Source organism: Ooceraea biroi, chromosome 6 (genome assembly GCF_003672135.1).
Source record: "Ooceraea biroi isolate clonal line C1 chromosome 6, Obir_v5.4, whole genome shotgun sequence".
Classification (NCBI taxonomy): Eukaryota; Metazoa; Arthropoda; class Insecta; order Hymenoptera; family Formicidae; genus Ooceraea; species Ooceraea biroi.
In genome coordinates, this window is record NC_039511.1 from 12942309 (window position 1) to 12961158 (window position 18850).

The 18850-nt window shown below is 39.2% G+C and overlaps 1 protein-coding gene across 2 annotated transcripts in view; it reads right to left on the minus strand.

Moving 5' to 3' along the window:
• Positions 1-3752: 3752 nt before the first annotated feature.
• Positions 3753-18850, minus strand: part of LOC105276314 (fringe glycosyltransferase) — an 87204-nt gene continuing 72106 nt past the window's right edge. The window contains exons 7-9 of one of the 2 annotated variants that reach the window (XM_011333840.3): positions 10320-10485; positions 8854-8939; positions 3753-6086 (exon numbers count right to left, since the gene is read on the minus strand). In XM_011333840.3, the coding sequence (XP_011332142.1) occupies positions 6029-6086; positions 8854-8939; positions 10320-10485 (310 nt within the window). In that variant the 3' untranslated portion in view covers positions 3753-6028. Of the gene's footprint in view, positions 6087-8849; positions 8940-10319; positions 10486-18850 lie in introns of those variants that run through there. The other variant, XM_026970213.1, reaches the window with a different exon arrangement.

Sequence of the window (18850 nt, forward strand, 5' to 3'; positions counted from 1 at the left end):
TAGGTCGCGACTCTGTTAGTACGACCTACATACGACTCGAACCACCCCTCCAGAGGCGTCTCGGATCGCCGTACTTGCATTTCTCCCTGTTGTACAGTAACGGACAAAGTGATAGTGAGCCAGCAACGAATAGCGAAGGAATTCGAATCGTTCGTATTTCATGATGTAGCAACTTGAAATTGGAATTTTCTAGTAATCAAACAACTCGGACAGTACGGACTCGAGCTTTACACAGCCCGGAAGTACTTCTCGAGAAAGTATTTCCGCTTCTCTTTCGAATTTTTCTAACTTTCGGCGAACACGAATCTGTGTCAGGACTTTATTTCAAATGTTGCAACTTATTCGCGGGGGCTTATTCATAAAATAGAGAGAATCTACTAGAGAATATTATCCAAAATTTCAAACTATGCATCATAAAAAGTGACAGTCGAAACACTATTCTTCACGTAAAAACCTTTTACATAATTCAACAATTCTTCAACAATTTCTGCTAAGGAATTTATCAAGCTTGATCTCTATTACTTAAAGTGTCTTAATATTTCATGTCATGGGTGCACCGCACAGTTAATTCGACCCTGCTCTTACGTCATTGCCGCCCTAGGGTGCAACTCCCTCCCAGTGCGCTTTTACGTCATTGCTGGCGACTGAGACACCGCTTTTTCGTGAATGAGATCTCGCTTGGAGAAATCTGGATGCACGCTGATGTAAAAGATAAATAAACGAAGGGAGAGAGAGGAAGAGAAAAAAGGAAGAGAGAAAGAGAGAACAATCGCGGCTGCTAATAAATCTGGCTGGAATGGAGTGTTGCCTCTATGACCGAGCTCTTCAGTTTCAGCTCGCGATGTTCCTGATGTAATTTCTAATCGGCGCCAGGCTTGCCCACCGATATCGAGAATACGTCGACGAGGCGGCGACCGAACGCTGGTTATTAAATTTCGATACCGTCGTGCACGAGCGACTTTTTATACCGCAACTCGATACAACGATGTCGAAATTTCTGTGTCGCTCGGCGACACAGTTCACATGTTTGATGGGTACCATGTGAACCCCTCGTGGCCGACGTGCATTATAATTAACACGCCGAATGTTAATTAAAATTGAAATTGAATAATGACCATTGTATTATTAAATGCTATCCTTTGATTATTGTAGCAAGTCACGTGGGATACGGCCGATACGCGTTATGGATTGCAATGATATAATTTTAATTAAGATGAGGACTGAATAATAATAAACACAATACTCGAGATAAAACACTTCGATGGTTATAGCAGAGCGGAATGGAACGAATGTTTGCTTGTTGCATTTATTGCAACGTATCGAATTTCGCTTTTAATTAAATATCAGAGCCGATAACTATTTTTAAAATTGTTAAAACCCGTGACTTTTAATTATGGTAAATCATATAAAACATGACACGAAATGTTTGCTATAATATGTTATAATTGCGTGCAATTACGATTTTAATCAAAATCGGTGTAAATGCAACGTTGCACTCATGATAGGCGACGTGAGTGGAACTTTATACAGCAATCTTTTTCATAAATAGATTTGTATTTATTAAAAATAAACAGAAATCCATCAAAATGGGTGAGATCCATTAGGTTTTCGATACGTCACGTCTCGAATTAATATAAACAAGAAACTTGTTATCTCGCGCGTCCACGCACACAATCGAGTCTCTCCATCTTTCAGGGTGAGATCCGCACGTGAAAGTCAGCATAAACATCTTTTATTGAAAAACTTTTCTCCGCCGTCTGGCGACGATACTGACTGCGCAACGAGCAACAGAGAGTGAGAGAGAGAGAGGAGACAGAAAACAGAGAAGAGGAGCGAATAAAAAAGAGAGAGGGATGACGATGCATAAGATGCATCCCTGCTGTACATCGACTTGCAATTCCAAGTATAGCGCGGCGGGGAGCAATTGCGAATCTTCGTGCAACGTGAGAAGCGAAATATTTCTGTTTTCATCCTCTTCGGTAAGGGTGAAAGCACGAGCCGATATGAACGTGCCGTATCACGTCGCGCTTTTTTTCCCAGCCCTTAACCCTCTCGCTTAGCCATCTTCAGGGGGGTTGTTTCCCCCGGTAACTCTCTACCTCTCGCGCACTCTCTCTCTCTCTGTCTTTTTCGTCCTTCTCTCTGTCTCTCTTTCCATACCGCAAGATCGCTGCATCCCATCCGATATTTAGACCGTCATCTCGCGCAGCGTATTTCCGATGCAAGCGAGCGCGGAATATCGAGTGGCCGCGCGAGCGAGTAAAAAGGCCGCAGCCTGAGTGGGCTGCAGCGGAAAATTTGAGATTTAAAATATGGGATCGGAGCAAGCGCAACATTGAATAAACCATGGTGCCGAGTGCAATGTATCGTTAAATTAACGACATACCCGGGATCGAGCTCCCATGCAGCGGTTTTCTCTATCTCCACTCGCGGAGAATATCCTAAATATACCCGAGGAAATATTGATATTCATTGAAACGATCGTGCCGAGCATTTTATATTCATCCGGGTATATATAGATTCTCACCGGATACGTTTTTACGTTACACATATGCGCGTGCGAGCGAAGGGCCAAATGCGATACTTTTTTATTATCGGTCTTCGGCTTCGCGTCTCTTTCCTGCGTAAACGCGACCGTATAAACGCACAACATCGCGATGCTATAATAAATCTATAATATTTCGATTTCATTCCATACTATTTTTCTTTAATATACTAAACATAAATCGGTGACGTGATAAATAACAATCGTACTCATTCCTTCGTTCTTCAACCCCTTCGCTATAAAAATTTTAGAGTACTGCAAGAACGCTAGGCGTTACTTATTACTTTAAACATATAATTGTCCTAATTGTCATAACAATAAAATAGGATTTTCATAAAAAAGCAACATACATTTAAACTTATATTTAGTATGAACTATTTCATGGATAACGACTACAGTTGACTACAGCGAGAGGATTAAGAATACGCGTGGAAATAATGCTGAACGAACAAACGCGATCCGATTAATTTTCACGTTGCGAATTCATCTCTCCATTATGTAATTAAAAGTCAGATGGAGAGAGATTCCAGCCTAAGAGGTTCCTGCGTAAAATATAGCTCTCCGCGCACGCAGTTTCCAGTTGCATAATTAATGCGATAATTGGTCCAAGCTTAATAATAAATCTCCTCGACTTACCAGCTCGTTACTCACCGTTGGTAACATCCTGGCAACTCTCAATGATCGGTAATCATCGTCGCACAACGATGATCACGAGCGATCGGTTTTCATGCTGCGTGTTTCCTGCGCGAACGTGACAGTCATTAATTAACGCTCATGCTTTTACATTTACGACGGATTATCAGCGACAGCTCTTATCACACGAGAAGCGACGATCCGTGTACTGGCAGCTGTTAGTTTCCAGTATTCGCTCCTGTACCCCGAGCAGAACGACCGGGGTCTAGTTTATCGACGAAGCAGTCTTGCTCCGGATTGACTGTAACAGACAAGGGTACCTCACTGAACATCGTTGCACGATCGAGAAGCGTATCCGCAGGATAATAAGGATCTTCGTCGGTTGTCCACATCGTTTCCTCTTTAAACTGTAACGTTCGTTCCCGAACGATTTTACGCGACTGGTGGAATAACGAAATATTTTGTATTCGATGGAAAATGATCGGGAAATGGCGGGAAAAATTCGGAAAACGATTGGTAATTTGGATAGGAAAATAGTGGACAATTGACGGAAGATTGATTCAAAATTCCAGAAAAGTGTGTATATGTCATCTATTATACAAAACAATGTCGCACAACATCTATTATCGATATGATACATCTTGTATTTTCAGCGTTCCGTTGTAGAAAGAAAGATATCGACATGATAACATCGTAGACCTCATCGGAGTCTTCATAGATTCATTCAATGCATCGTTCATCATCAGATGAGCAAATAATTGTAATAATAAAACATGTGCTTCACATATCGAGATTTTACTTTTATTAATATCAATATTGTGCTCATCTTTCAGATGATTGATAAATTGGTTTCTTCAGAGCAGTGATGAACGGTTACAAGCCGTTTGCTTTTGAAATAGCGCAAATTTCGAGAATTTTTCTTTAATATTTTTAATATTTTCTTAAATATTAAAATTTTTGCAGCATTTTTGTATTACCAAGATTCTGATGCTAAATTTACACTAAAAAGTAACCGTGATAAAAATATCAGTCGATGTCAGCAGCCAAAAGTGTTTGCTCCTGGCAAGTAATCAATAAACGTAACAAATATTGTATATTAATGTTATTGTTTCGCGGTCATGAATCTTACGTTATTTTTTAAATTTCTTTAACAGCAAATCTTTATAGAAAATTTGCATTGCTTTGAAAGTAAATGGCTCGTACGTTCGATATTACATACGTACTCAATTTTATTATTGCTTACAAATATTCTTATGTGAAAACAGCTACGACGAAACACATCAGAAAAAAGACACACATGTACAAGTTCGCACGCACTAAATATCACATTATATACAGCTGTCTGTTTCATTTTGCGAGGGACTAGCTTAATTCCATTTCGCATCGACGAATGAGGTCGTCGGCGAATTACAATTATCAAGAGACTCAATCGTGTGTCTCACGCTAAATATATATCATTATGTACATCTTATGTACAATTCTTGTATCGTATTGCACAGATGCAGCTGTCATGTATACCTACACGCGTGTTCGCACAACTTCCATGTAGTGAATAAGTTATAAAAAAAAGCTACGTCTTTTTATTTTGTCATCTTCTATTTATCGCTTTTCTATTCTTAATTCCGAAGAAATCCGCATGTATAAGTATTTAATTATGTAGAAATGGAACTTTAAAGAGGACTTTACGCCACAAATATAATTCTGCGGCGAAAATCGTAAGCCTATAATAATCTTACAATTTAGAAAGAAAATTTTATGGATATGAAATTATCGTAGATAAAGTATGATTTCGCTACGAAATGTAAATGAGCATTTCGTCATTTCGCTATTAAGATCAAAACAAAGACGAATAAAATTTCCGTAACTTTAAAAAAATAAAAAGTTAATAGCAGAATTTGTAATTGTCCGATAATAATAGATAAACATTTATTACTAATGACTTCGATCGCTAGTGAATTCGATTTTTTGTTAAATTACAAATAACCTTGTCAACAATAACAATTATTTATTTAATACAATAGAAATTATATTCGTCCATCACGTTCTCGCTCTTTCTACATCTGCTACATAAATTTCAAAAGGTTTTATTTTACATCGCATGAATACTATGAAAATGTAAGTCGAGAACAATTACATATAACTTAATAATAAAAAAATAATTATATACAACTTTATGTACACGTTTCGAAAAACAAACAGAAGTAACAACGAGAACAATGTAACGAGAGAATTTGCGTCAAACTTCTCTTCGCATGTTTTTGTAATAATATCGCAGACATTGTTCTATAAAACGCATACAATAAGGAGCATAATCGAAATAATAACACGATTTGTAAAACGCGTGAAAAATTATTATCTATTCTGATTTATGTAGCATATAAAAAATAAAAAAATTAAAATAAGTTGAAACAATGCATCAATAGCTATAGCTAGTTGACATAATTTTTTATAAATACCTATAGTATTTTGTGCAATAACATTTTTAAAAGATTATTCATCTTCTGTTGTATAAGTGACTACGCGCGCGCAATATATAACGCTAATATTAATCCATATTAGAATATTAACGTGTTTATTCAATCAAATTCGTTATTACTATTGTGACTTATTCCTTTTTCTATTTTTCATTATATGTATATGAAAACAAATAATAATTTATGCAAGATACGTTATTATATTGATTCAATTAACACTCCTTACCTCACATGGTATAGCTTCTCTGTGTATAGTTAGAAAACGAAACTGCTTTCTTCTTTTTATGAAGACTTACGTTGCCTCTCTCTTTTTGCGCAACAATGAGATATCAGTCCTTCGATTCTTTTTATATATACATCTGCGACACGATCTTCATCATCTATGCGGACAATAAGAAACGTGCGGGAACAGATGACAATGGATGGATTTGAATCTGAAAAAAAGAATGGTAATACGTGTTAACGATGCCTATCATTGACTACATTACTATTTCAATTGCACAAACTCATCTCTCATACATCTATCAATTTTAGAGAAGATGATAAAATATTATATAACTTTGAAATACGTTACACATCTATGAACTTTCACATAATAATTTCGAATATTCTTACAATAAATCTACATTTTACTCCAGCTATCCAAATTCCAAAGACGTGCCTATTCTAAATTTAATTTACTAATTTAAAATTTGATATTCTCTCATCTTTATTCATTAATCATATATAATCTTTATCGTGCATTGCAATCTGTTTTTATCAACCGTCAGTTCTTCATTCGTTTGATTGATTATCTCGTGTTCGCTTCGCTCAGTTCACTGCAAACGAGCTACATACAGGCAGCTCTGCCTCGCATCCCGATTGCTTTGGCTGCAGACTCGATTTACATTTCGCGTCACGTCCATTGTCTGCTATACATTCCGGTCGTCACTGTCAGACATCTTTTTCCCTTGACAACTTGCTCATACTTGCTACCAAGATTTGAAATCAAAAGTATGTGACGGAAACAAAGATTTTCTAACTTTAAGGGGGGAGCCTGCTTTAGAACGCTGAAAATAAGGTATATTTTACGAATTGTTTTCGGAGAAACTATACAGCGGATCATTATAAAACTTTGATGCATTTATTAGTACATGTTTAAAGATAAAAAAAATTATTTTTTTATTTGAATATATCGCTTGTAGAGGTCGTCCTGGAGAAATCTTAGTGCAGCCGCGTCGCCGGCATTGCAAATTGGTGAGCATTCTCCTGCCTCCAAATTTCGTCTAAACTGAAAAATTGAAATATGTTCTCGTTATTTATGAATTCCCATCGTCGATGAACCAAAGAGAGAAGAAAAAAGTTGAAAAGTGCCAAAATGGTGGAGCTTACAACACAAAAGTAAGATTTTTAGTCAAAGTTTTTGAACTTTTTCATGCAAAAATAATTGTTTAACTTAATGTTTTTATGAATATTAAAGGTTCATCGACGATGGGAATTCATAAATAACAAGAACATATTTCAATTTTTCAGTTTGGATGAAATTTGGAGGCAGGAGAATGCTCATCAATTTACAATGCCGGCTGCACTAAGATGCCTCCAGGACGACCTCTACAGGCGATATATTCAAATAAAAAAATAATTTTTTTTATCTTTAAACATGTACTAATAAATGCATCAAAGTTTTATAATGATCCGCTGTATAGTTTCTCCAAAAATAATTCGTAAAATTATACCTTATTTTCAACGTTCTAAAGCAGGCTCCCCCCTTAATGCAAGCGAGAAACAAGTCTCACATGTGATAGTACAATCAAATTATCAAATTTGAAATTCTTTCGCGCATACGAATTCAACAGACGACAAATGCCGCAGTAAATCTATAGTATCATCAATCCCAATCAATATGGCAAACTTTCGTAATATAAACTTTTAATAATAAAATATCATCCATCATGCGGAGGGAAGCGAAAGGCAGGAGAACTTGATATCCGCGTTTCGTCTCGATTACGACGCAAGTGTCGGATATGTCTCACCAGCAGTGACTCGTCCTGATATTTTTCTTCATTAACATTCACAGACGCGAAACTTTGCTTATGCCTTTCGGCATTACGTAAAAAATTCTGGCAGATACTTGCAACGAGCGACGGGAAAATTTATGCCAAAGGTAAAACGCAAGATTTTTCTCTCGACGAAGCTAAGGTAAGGAGGCAGTGGACGCAAAAAAGTATGCAGCCCGTAAAACTCGCGATTATTATAAAGTCAATTAAAACTTGTGACAGAGAGTGGCGCGCAATGTCGCGTAATTAGGTACTCGTCTGCCTTCCGTCTTTCACCGCGCTGAGAAACGCGCGGAAAACGTCGCCGGGCATCGCGCGTTATATTAAACGCAAATGCGGAATTGCAGATGGTTACACTCTTGACGCATCACGTAGGCTGCACGTGTCGTTTCGCGAAACGACACCGCGCGCGCAAACGTGCAATTATTCAAGGTGGAATCACGGGAAAGGGAAATTATATTGGATTAAAACCGCACTGTCCGGAGATGCGGTTCCACACAACTCGCAAGATATTTCACACGTTGCTCGTTGCTCGTTGCGGTAATTCAGAACATAAGCTCCTTTGCAATTCTTTTTGTTCGCATTATATGTGTATACATTAATATCTGGCTTATATAACTCTTTATTGAAATGATTAAAATGAATAAATGAAATGATTTTATTACAAATATGTAAAAACTGAAGAGCTTCGATAATTTTATTATCAACTTTTCTTTTCTCTTGAATAAATATGTCGTGAGACGTTACCCCCGTTTAAGTAACGTGACCTAGTCTTTCTTTAACGATGCAAAGTTATAAAAATAAACATCACAACCTTTTGCAATATCATAGGACTTTCTTGTGAAACTCTTGAAAATAATATAATTCAGTTATTTCTTTGAAAGAATTCCTCCCGGTATTCGAGCGGCACTTTACCGCGAGCACTTTAGGCGAAGTTAGCAATTATAGAAGTAATTGAAGCTTTGATGCAGCATCGCGTCACGGAAGAAGACGCGAGGAGGCTCAAAGAAACAGGAAATTAAAGTGCAGTCAGGACTTCCCACGTTCCGCCACGAAAATGATTTAATTTAAATGTGCATTTTTGCATCAACTGCCAGCACTGTTCCAATTTCATGCTGCGGATCGATCAATTCTAACAGTGAAATAAGACTTAAAGCAATTTTACCTCTTTGGGTCGTTCTTCATGTCAAAACCGTCGATCTTCAAGACGTTCCACTCGTCCCTAGGTCCTTTGGAATAACTAAATGAGATCTGGAACAGAAAACGAAGAGCACTTGATTCGCTGAAGCTCTCAGAGTTATTTAAATCTCGTCAGCGGAAAATTGTAGATCAGAAACCATCGCGACATCAGTTGGTACAATGCTGAAAACGGACACCGTTTATTTTATAACGCAATATGCACGCGTGTGTATGCGTATTCTGCGAAATCCGAGACCAAAGCATCGGGTAATGCTGGTCGTGAAAGAAAATATTTTTTGCGCCTGCCATTTTGCATACGTCGCGCTTGTTTTAGCCAGCCATACGATCTCTTGCACGTACTGCAACCCGATCCTGACACATACACTGTAGTGTATTGACGGACAAATTCATGTATAATAATTTAAAATACTTTATTGAAAATATCTGATCCGAAAAACCAAATAGCTTCTGACATGATTGAATTGCATTGCACACGTAAAATTCAGATTGCTGTTCCATTCCACAAATAATTCAGTCCTACCAAATAATTAAAAAAATTTAGTTTGTTAGTTTTTAATTCAATAATAAAAATCTTTGCGAATCTCAAGATTAAAAAATGTATCGAAGAAAACTTTATTTTTTCTCGCATATATATGTAATATACATGTAACGATGCGTAAAAGAGAATAATAATGTATACGGGTCGATTTAATTAATAATAGCTGTCGATGACGAGTCATGCATTTTCTGTTCTCATTACAGTAGTCTGTCATCTCATAATAAACGGAAATCATATGATTAAATAATGACTATTGTTTCGTGAAATAAAACAGGCAACGCACTCGGTGCAATGCGTCTGATTCGATTCATCATGCGCTTCAAATCATTCTATTATCATACCATTATTTATCATCACGCTATTTAACGTGACCCGGATTTATGTGCCCATCGCGCGATGCCACCGGCATTAATTTTGGTCATTTATGTATTGTATTGTTGGTGGTAAATCACTTCCACGCGTGTATAACAAAATTATGTCAGATACTAATACATCATCGAAATAAAACAAAACAAAACTTGATCGAATAATTTTAATGCGCAAGGTTAATAGGTTTCGTGGTGAACTGTCTCATTGGATGCATTATTTTTTGACAAAATTAATATGGCAGAAAAAAAAGTTGTATTTAAATTATAAACTGCATAATACACTGCAAAAGCAATTGATTCAGTTTCAATACATAAAAGTTCACATTTGAGTACTGAGTTCGCATTTTAAGAAGTCTTGTATTCTGCGTTTGATAATTTTATACTACAAACCATCAAACAATTTGGAACTTGGCTTATCATGTGACAATGTCATTTGTTTTGTGCTAAATATATTAGAGAAAACTAACACACTTTTTCACTAGAAAAAAATAATGTACAATAAAAAGTGTAACACATTGAAATTACCTGCTCGTGAAAAGTATCCTTGTTTAGAAACTTCATCGGCTCCAAGTGTGAGTGAAATTGCTCTACTACCGTTAGTTGCTTTTGCAGAAGATGCTCGATGATGTAACCCATCGTCACGTCATCTGGCAACCTGATTCTATCGCCAACAGTGATGAACTTTCCGCCACTGAAAGCAGAAGCAAACGCAAATGTCGATTTATTATTCACGCAATTTGCATGTTTGTTACTTTACAAATATATTACATGACATAACTATTTACGGTTTTGCTCCGAAAACGCAATTAGCGAGTTTCTAATTGCGATGCGTGTCGATTAGTTTTACCAGTGCAAAACTGAAGACAGAACTGTATTTTGCAATTTCCCAACGATATAATGATAATATCATTACGTATATCCACTCTTAAAAAAGCCGTGTTAAATCAAATCGAAATCATTGTTGCCTCTTTTCCGCGACGCTGATTGGTTATCTCGATTCGCGTTGTGCGTTATGTTTTGTTTAGATTACCATCGCGCGGCTGTCTTCGCGTGGAGGTTAACAATTTGGTAGAGTGTGATAATTGTGCATATAATAAATAATAAATATAAGATATTATTATTCGAAAACATTATTAATATTGAAAAATAAAATAGCGCGCGTATAGCGCGCGCCTGTGTTGTACTAGTGTGCGTGCGTGCGTGTGTGTGCGTGCGTGCGTGTGTGTGTGCGCGCGCGCGTGTGTGTGTGCGTGTGCGTGCGTGTGTGTGTGTGCGCGCGCGCGCGCGCGCGTGCGTGTGTGTGTGTGTGTGTGTAAAGACGATCGTCACGCTAACCGACTCTATCACTCAGACCCGTTCCTCCCACGAGAAGTAACCGTAGAATCTGCGCTATCTGTCCATGATGATCAAATCTCTTCTAGGAGCTGCCAACTGGGCGTTAAACAAATTATAATCACGAACAAATGAGTCGCGTGATAAACGATATTGTGTCGGCACCGAGATATCGGCGAGGTAACGGTAAAATAGCGGTCAAACTATCGAGAGCGTGCTCGTTGAAGCAAACCGTTGAGTTCTCGTATTGTAGATTCCAAGGCTGATTCATTGGACTCAGGGGTAAAAGCTAATCACGATCGACTGCTGCTTGGTGATTAGACAACTGCCATCTTTGAAAGATTATTTGGTCTCGCGATTTTTAATTCTTATCTCTCGAATATCGCATTTATTCACGGTTTATGAGACTGATTGTGAGTCTCAGTATTTTAAACACAATTTAGCTCTACGTGAATTATAGATTATTTTTCTTTTTGTGTCTCTATTATGCATGAGTATCGAGGATGAGAGAATTAAGTATCGACAGTTTTGAACGGACTTGAAACGACATAATCATTTTGCAAATCAGATAAAATACGATTGCAAAATGCAATTTTGATGTCGTTACGTGAGTATCATATACCCAGGTAAAATTTCTTTTGTATTTTTTGTCGAGTTGAAGAATATGAAAGATTCAAAAATGTGAATGTGGAGAACGATTGAAATGCATGAGATCTCCTCTGGTCACATCTGATGGCTACAATATCATACACTGATAGCTGCTGCTATCTCATGACGATGGGAAGAACTGTTAGCTCCTTTCTCCTCTCCCTTTCTCTTTCCATTTCGTGTCTTCTCTTCTCTCTTATAAAATAATATAAATGTAACTTTTTGTAAAGCAGATGAATTCTATTTAGGGACGTGTCTGGATAACACCGAAATTTTTAATGAAAACTATTTTTTCTGATATTTTTTGACATAAATCAGATTGCGATAGCGTTTATATTTACTGCATTTATTTTAGTTTATTGCACGCCAGATATAGGATTATCTCCTTTGTATAATATTTTTTGCTTCTTTTTTCCGACTCTATCAGATTTAGCATGTGCAATGAACCCGTCATGAGATATACTCTAATATACAATATACAAGGATTATCTGGTGTTTATTATCCTCTTCTGACAAATAAAAGCAAGAGGGAGAAAGAGAGAGAAAACAAAAATATAATATAAAATGTATGCGAAAACTGGTTATGTTTTCGAGAAATAATCCCTTGGAAACGCATATAGCATTTTATCAGAACTACTATCATATTACAAATAAAAAGAAACGCCATATAATTAATAATTCTGTGAACCACGTGTAGATAGATGTATTAAAAGGATTATTATTCTTTTTATATTTATTCAAAGAATACATATCATATATAAAAGAAAATAAAAACTTGCATAAACACTGCATCGAATAGCGAATTTCGTAATGCGGAAATGTAATGTGTGGATATGTGAATATATTACGTGCCATGAATAATGTATCGATAGCTAGTATCGATTCCTGCATACGGCATCCAATACCTACAGGTTGTCACCTTCCTAACACGTTCACAAACTGATTGAAAAATATTTTAAAAATTAATGCTTGAGATATTTTCTTTATATTTTCTACTACATATTCGCACAATATATATTTATATGCATAATGTTTCTTTAGATAGTTTCTACTTGTACAATATAGTATTAATAAATACTATAAAGAGACATATTGTGAATTGTACTAACATAAATATTATAGATTGAAACGTCATAAAACCGACCGTAAAACTTCTCGCCGCATGAATGTCCTTTTTTACGAAATAACAGACCCTCAGAAAATGCAGCATCTGTAGTAAAAACCGAAATTCTGATCGAAAATCTGATAATTGCTATCACAGAAGATGGAAAATGATTAAGCTGATGCTGTCGTTGCAAAATGAACCATTCCGATCAACGAACTTCGTTTAGATACGACTCGACTAGGAATTTATCAATAATTACTTGTGCTTTTCCATGTTATCCATGATCATATTTTTTCATTTAATCATCAGACGATCTTGTTCCAAATGAACTTTATTACTTTAGAAATTTAATGAAAATGTGCTTTTCATTTTTTTTCTGCAAAGCACAACACAATTATTCTTGTCACAACTTTCCCGATTCCGATTATTTTCAAACAATCAAGCGTAATTCTTAGTTATTATTAGCTTAATTAAAAAGTTCTGTAATAAATGCACAGACGCGATTATATCGTTCAGATATTCAACGTTCCATTTATCGGGATCTGCCGCCACGCGAAATAATTGCCAACCAATGGTTGTGTATGAAGTAATTAACTCATTCCCATGGCGCCATGCACCCTATACATCCGTGCGCTCACAGAAGCATGAAGATTTCTCATGCCCCCTCATCATTGCCATCCCTTTCGCGACGATACCTCGACACGCGGAATTATAGGAAAAAAAGACGGAGACGCGCGTCACGGAACCCCAGGACAGGGTCCCCGGCGGGAATAAATTACCCCGCAGAGCACCCCGAAAGTCACGCGATACCGACGATTGAGGTCCTTAAAGTCCTTCGCGTGGCACCCGACACGCATGCACGATTAAGGTCGGCCGGAAGCGCGGCGGCAGAGCGGCGCAGAAGTCGCCTCTCGGGCATGGAGAGTGATGCACAGACGCGGGCAAGGAACATCGCGAAAAAAAAGACATCCATAGCAGAAAGAATAATTGGCGTAATAGCGACGATCATGGTGAACATCGTAGAACAGAGGCAACTGAGTGGTACCCCATTTACCATGGTCAGTCGATGGTAGCGACGCTGCCCCCTTATTTTCTGAGGACAAGACGTTACTCCAGGTGAATGCGCCAGCTGCAGCGGCGCTGTTGTAAAATACGTAGTAAAAATAAATTGTGAAAAAGAAGCAAGCTGTAGTATTTATAATATTTCACGTTCTGCGAATTGAAATGCGAACGTTTTTCCATTTCAATAATTTATTATACCTATATCGGATTATATTATACAGGGTGTCCCGGGTTTTAACCGACAAACTGCGGGAGCATATTCTACCAGTGGAAATAAGAAAAAATTCTTATATCGAGTTTGCTTAGAAATGCTTTACTACAAAGTTATAAACCAATATTGAAAAGAAATATGAGATAAGTAACAACGGAACATAGTGTAGAATTTGGAAGGTCGAAGATGTTTATGTTACGTGTATTCACATGTATTCATGTTCACTATGTTGAAACGATTCAGTATGATTGTTACTTTCACAAGAGTAGCTGTTAGATTTCAATCGTCGTGTCAACTAGCAATTACTATCAGAATGCCAAAAGTGTTTTCAAATGAGGAATACACTGATATTCATTTCGTGTACGGATTCTGTGACGGAAATGCACGAGCTGCCGTACGAGAGTATCAACGTAGATTTCCTAACAGGAGAGTACCAGATAGATTTAAAGCAACGAATTACTAATTCAGTTACTGAGATGCAACAAAATTTTCAGGAATGTCGTACTGTAACAAATTCTGTACTACGTCGGCGTCTAGCTTGTATCGATGTGCAAGGACAACATTTTGAAATGCGTCACTAAATCATTGCGTAGATAATTTTTATTTTTGTGAAAAAATCCGTTGTTACTTATCTGATATTTCTTTTCAATATTGGTTTATAACTTTGTAATAAAGCATTTCTAAGCAAACTCGATATAAGAATTTTTTCTTATTTCCACTGGTAGAATATGCTCCCGCAGTTTGTCGGTTAAAACCCGGGACACCCTGTATATTGTATCATCGCGTGACGTACATACGTCCATTTCTCACCGTCACATTCTCCATTAATCTCGACATTAATCAAAGTATAGACGCTAGAACACGTCGCGCTCAGCCGCCGCGCGCGCAAAGTAACGATCACTTTTCACCCAATAATCGCGATCGTTATTTTCCTTTACAATCCGAGCGCTCGGCGGAGCTCCGTTTATAGTTCGCGGAAGATCGGACGCGGAAATGACGAGAAAAACGGTGCTTTCGATCGTTCGGCTAAATCGCCGTGTGGCTACGACGGTGATGACGACGACGACCAAGAGAGCTGTACAAGAAAACCAGCGCCGAAGCCTTAATTCGGCTGCATTCCGTTCATGTAGATTAGGTCGAGGAGGACACGCACTTGCTGTCCGTTGCTGCCATCGCGTCGCGCGATCGCTACCGCTTCTCCGCTTCAAACTGGTCGGTCCGCATTAAAGCGGGACCCCTTCGCATTTATTAAACGCGCTTGCTGCTGATGCTATAACGGCGACACGCGATCCACGTCCTTATGGTGTGCAGATAATGAGAATTTCTGTCGATTAGTACGTTAAATCGCGCTATTAATCAGCTCGATTCGCCGTCATTAGTTCGCCGTCGAATACTGTCATCGATGCCGTTAGTAACGGCGACGACGCAACGACGATGACGACACATATAGCTGCTTCCGATCGCGGACGATTGCGTGTCCGCGCGAACGGGATTCACGCACGATCGAATGCCATTTATTTTTGCATCGTGCCGACCGCCGCCTCGTAGTGCGAACACGTAGTCTCCATTAAGGAACGCGGAACCGATTCCCGTAGTATATAGCTTATAGCCGCGCCGATAGCCCTCTCCAATGGTTTAGAAACGATCGAGACCTTCTTCACGAGTATCGTTAAATTTCCGCGATGAGCTGCGATTCCGGACGCGTTCCGGACGAAATCACGCGTACCAGTTCGGACGGTTAAGAACGGCTGGAGCCAGTGCAACAGGTGGTCGCGATCTCTCGCCGCAAAGGAGACGCCGATCCGCCTCGTGAATCGGCGGAAATTTCGACAGGCGAAGAGGAGTCGACGGCTGGCCTGAGGCGAGAGACGCGCGATCCAGTGCGGACATAAATCGTGCCAATTAGAGGCGACGGCAGGTAGTCACAACTTTGGTGACCGAGCCCGTATATATACGTATGGGTATATATGTCGATCGGCACCTTTGCAAGAAAGAAAGATAGAGGGAGAGGGAAAAACAAAAAAAGAAAGCAAGTGCCGAACACGTGAAAGAACACGAACGGACAAATGTCTCAAAGGGGCACCGCTACCTTCCGCGGCCCGGAGATACGCGAAGGAGTCTCGGAACGAGACGCGTTCGGTATGCTGGTCAGGAAATTCCTGAAAATCGAGACTAAATTAGGGAGGACTTCAATTTACAATTGATCGAACAAAACTGCGATTGCGCGTAGCTCCAAGATCGAACAAGAAGAGATTGGAGACGCGACCGATCGGAATGAAAATCAAGACTGATCATGATTCACGAAAACGAAAATTAATCCGAAACGGAAAAATCGCGAATGATCGTCACGAGTAATTCGTCGTTCCGAATTAGCTCCGCTTCGGACAATTAGATCAACCGGACAATTAGGTCGTCTTAAAGAAGGTCCAGCCCGCACTCCGGACAATGCGGATCGCCGTGCTCGTTTGTTAGATGATCATCGGGCACGTAATCCGACATCTCTCGGAGCCGTTGAATGCGTGGAACCAGAAATACGCTTCTTAGGCTAGGTCGTGCACGGCCTGCATACATTTGCGATGCAACGAGAGCCTCTCAACCGGCAGAACGGGTGGAGGAAGAGGTGAAGGAGGAGGTGAAAGGAGCGGGAGGGAGCGCAGGTGCGCTCAGCAGGGTAAAATAAGATAACGACGAAATGAAGCACTCGCGATGCAGGACCCACTACGTCGATATAATGCTCTCTGACAGAGGACTCGTACACCACTCTTCCGAACGGTTTGACATTTTCCCCCGGTTGTAAACGTCCTCTAATTAACGAGTCCTCCATTAATGAACTGATTGATCGCGCGTGGGAAGGGAAAAAACAAGTGTCTCTCCGCTGCGAGAAACCGCTCACTAGAATTTTCACTTGAAAATTCAACAAACTGGTCGGTCCCCGCATCTCATGAGACGATACATTTCGTTGATTTTACTGGGAATTTGGTACGATTAAAATTTTCATATGTTTAGCTGCGTGAATAATAAATTCAAAATATTTGGCGCCGAGATTAATTTATGCCAGTTATTAATAATTCAAGCAATTGTTAAATGAACATTTTGACATTATATTAATATTTTATGAAAATGACATTTACGTTAAGATAGATAATTTTATATAAATTTGCTCTGTATTTCGTTCATCGAATAATCTTTTGTATTAATATTGCCCGAGGTACCGCGTGAGTGATAGATTGTTTTATTATTAAGCAATAAATAAAAAAATAGCTTCCATGCGTTTTGGTACATTTTCATCTTCTAATTTGGAACAGGTCAAGCAATAAAAGATCAAGATCTTGATCATCCAAAACCCATCGTAAATCCCGCAAATATCTTAGCGATACGCTTGAGAGCATATTCTTTCGTCGTCGGAGAGCGGCCAGTTTTGTCGAAATTACTCTCCGCATAAAATTCTCACGCTTCGCGGCGAGATAACCCAACGGAGGTATCGATGCCGACCGCCCAATTAATGACGGTCCTGTTCTACGCAAGCACTCGGAAGTGACGCGTTTAATTAACGTTTCCAGTACTGCAGGTTCCCTAGACATGCGGCCGAAAAGGAGAACGAGAGAAAAAAATCCGAAGAAGCGAGAAAGAGAGAGAAGGAGAATAAAAGCGAAGGAGACAGAAAGAAAGGAAGGAGAGAAGAAGAAGAAAAGGTGGAAGGGAAAAGGAAACGGAGAAGACTAGAGGAGTCGCACTCATTAGCGAATACCGTCGAGGGATTCTCGAATCCGTGCCTGCCGTTTCTCTCCAGCGGGGTCCTTTTTAATTGGGCAGATTAGTCCCGAATTCGTGTGCACACACCCGCTCCCGCCCCGTTGTTCGTCGTCCGCGTCCTTTCGGCGCACCGCGCCGACACGGAATATCGGTCTCGTTAAAATACCTGGCGGCAGCGAAATCGAAATTTCGGGGTTATAAGGAAAAAGAATCGGAGAATCGCGACGAACCCGAACGAACGTGGGGACCCTCGCCCCTTTGGAGACACGTCCTTGGTACCCTCTTGTCCGATGGCGAAAGACATACAAACACTCGACACGAACAAGTTCGAAGAAGAACTGTCCTAATTATCCCTCCGTGATCTCGTCCAAAATTTAGAAAATTTCTGTGGCTTGTATCTTCTAGATCGAGTGAAAAGGACGTGCAACACGCGCAAATTGACTGATGAAACTGCAAAGCGTTAAATGAGCAAGAAAAATTCGTTACTGATCTGAAGTGTTTCTTCGTTAATTGGAGACAGAACGTTGCAACGTGCTTCAATAAACTTCGCGTATTTAGATCCGTGTTACGCTCGTTGCAATTTGCGGGATTACGATTCGCGAGCGGATATGAATTAAAAACAGATATCTGGCGCGACACGTACTTACTTGTCTGTCGCGAGTAAAGGATTTATGTTCCATGTCGCTGCTACGTCACATTATTCGTTCCAGCTCGCGAAATAGCGTTCAGCCGCCAGCTGAAGCGAGCTCTATTGATCGTCAAATACGCGCATCCGCATGTATATATAGGCGCGTGCCACCGATCGAACGGAGTAAATTTATTTAAAAGCCTCTTAGCTCTCGTGCTTCACAGTTTACTTTACGGGAACAAATACGGTACAGTTGATATTCGTTTTCATCAAACATATTTTAACGTGGAATACGCGAAACGAAATAGAAACTTTGG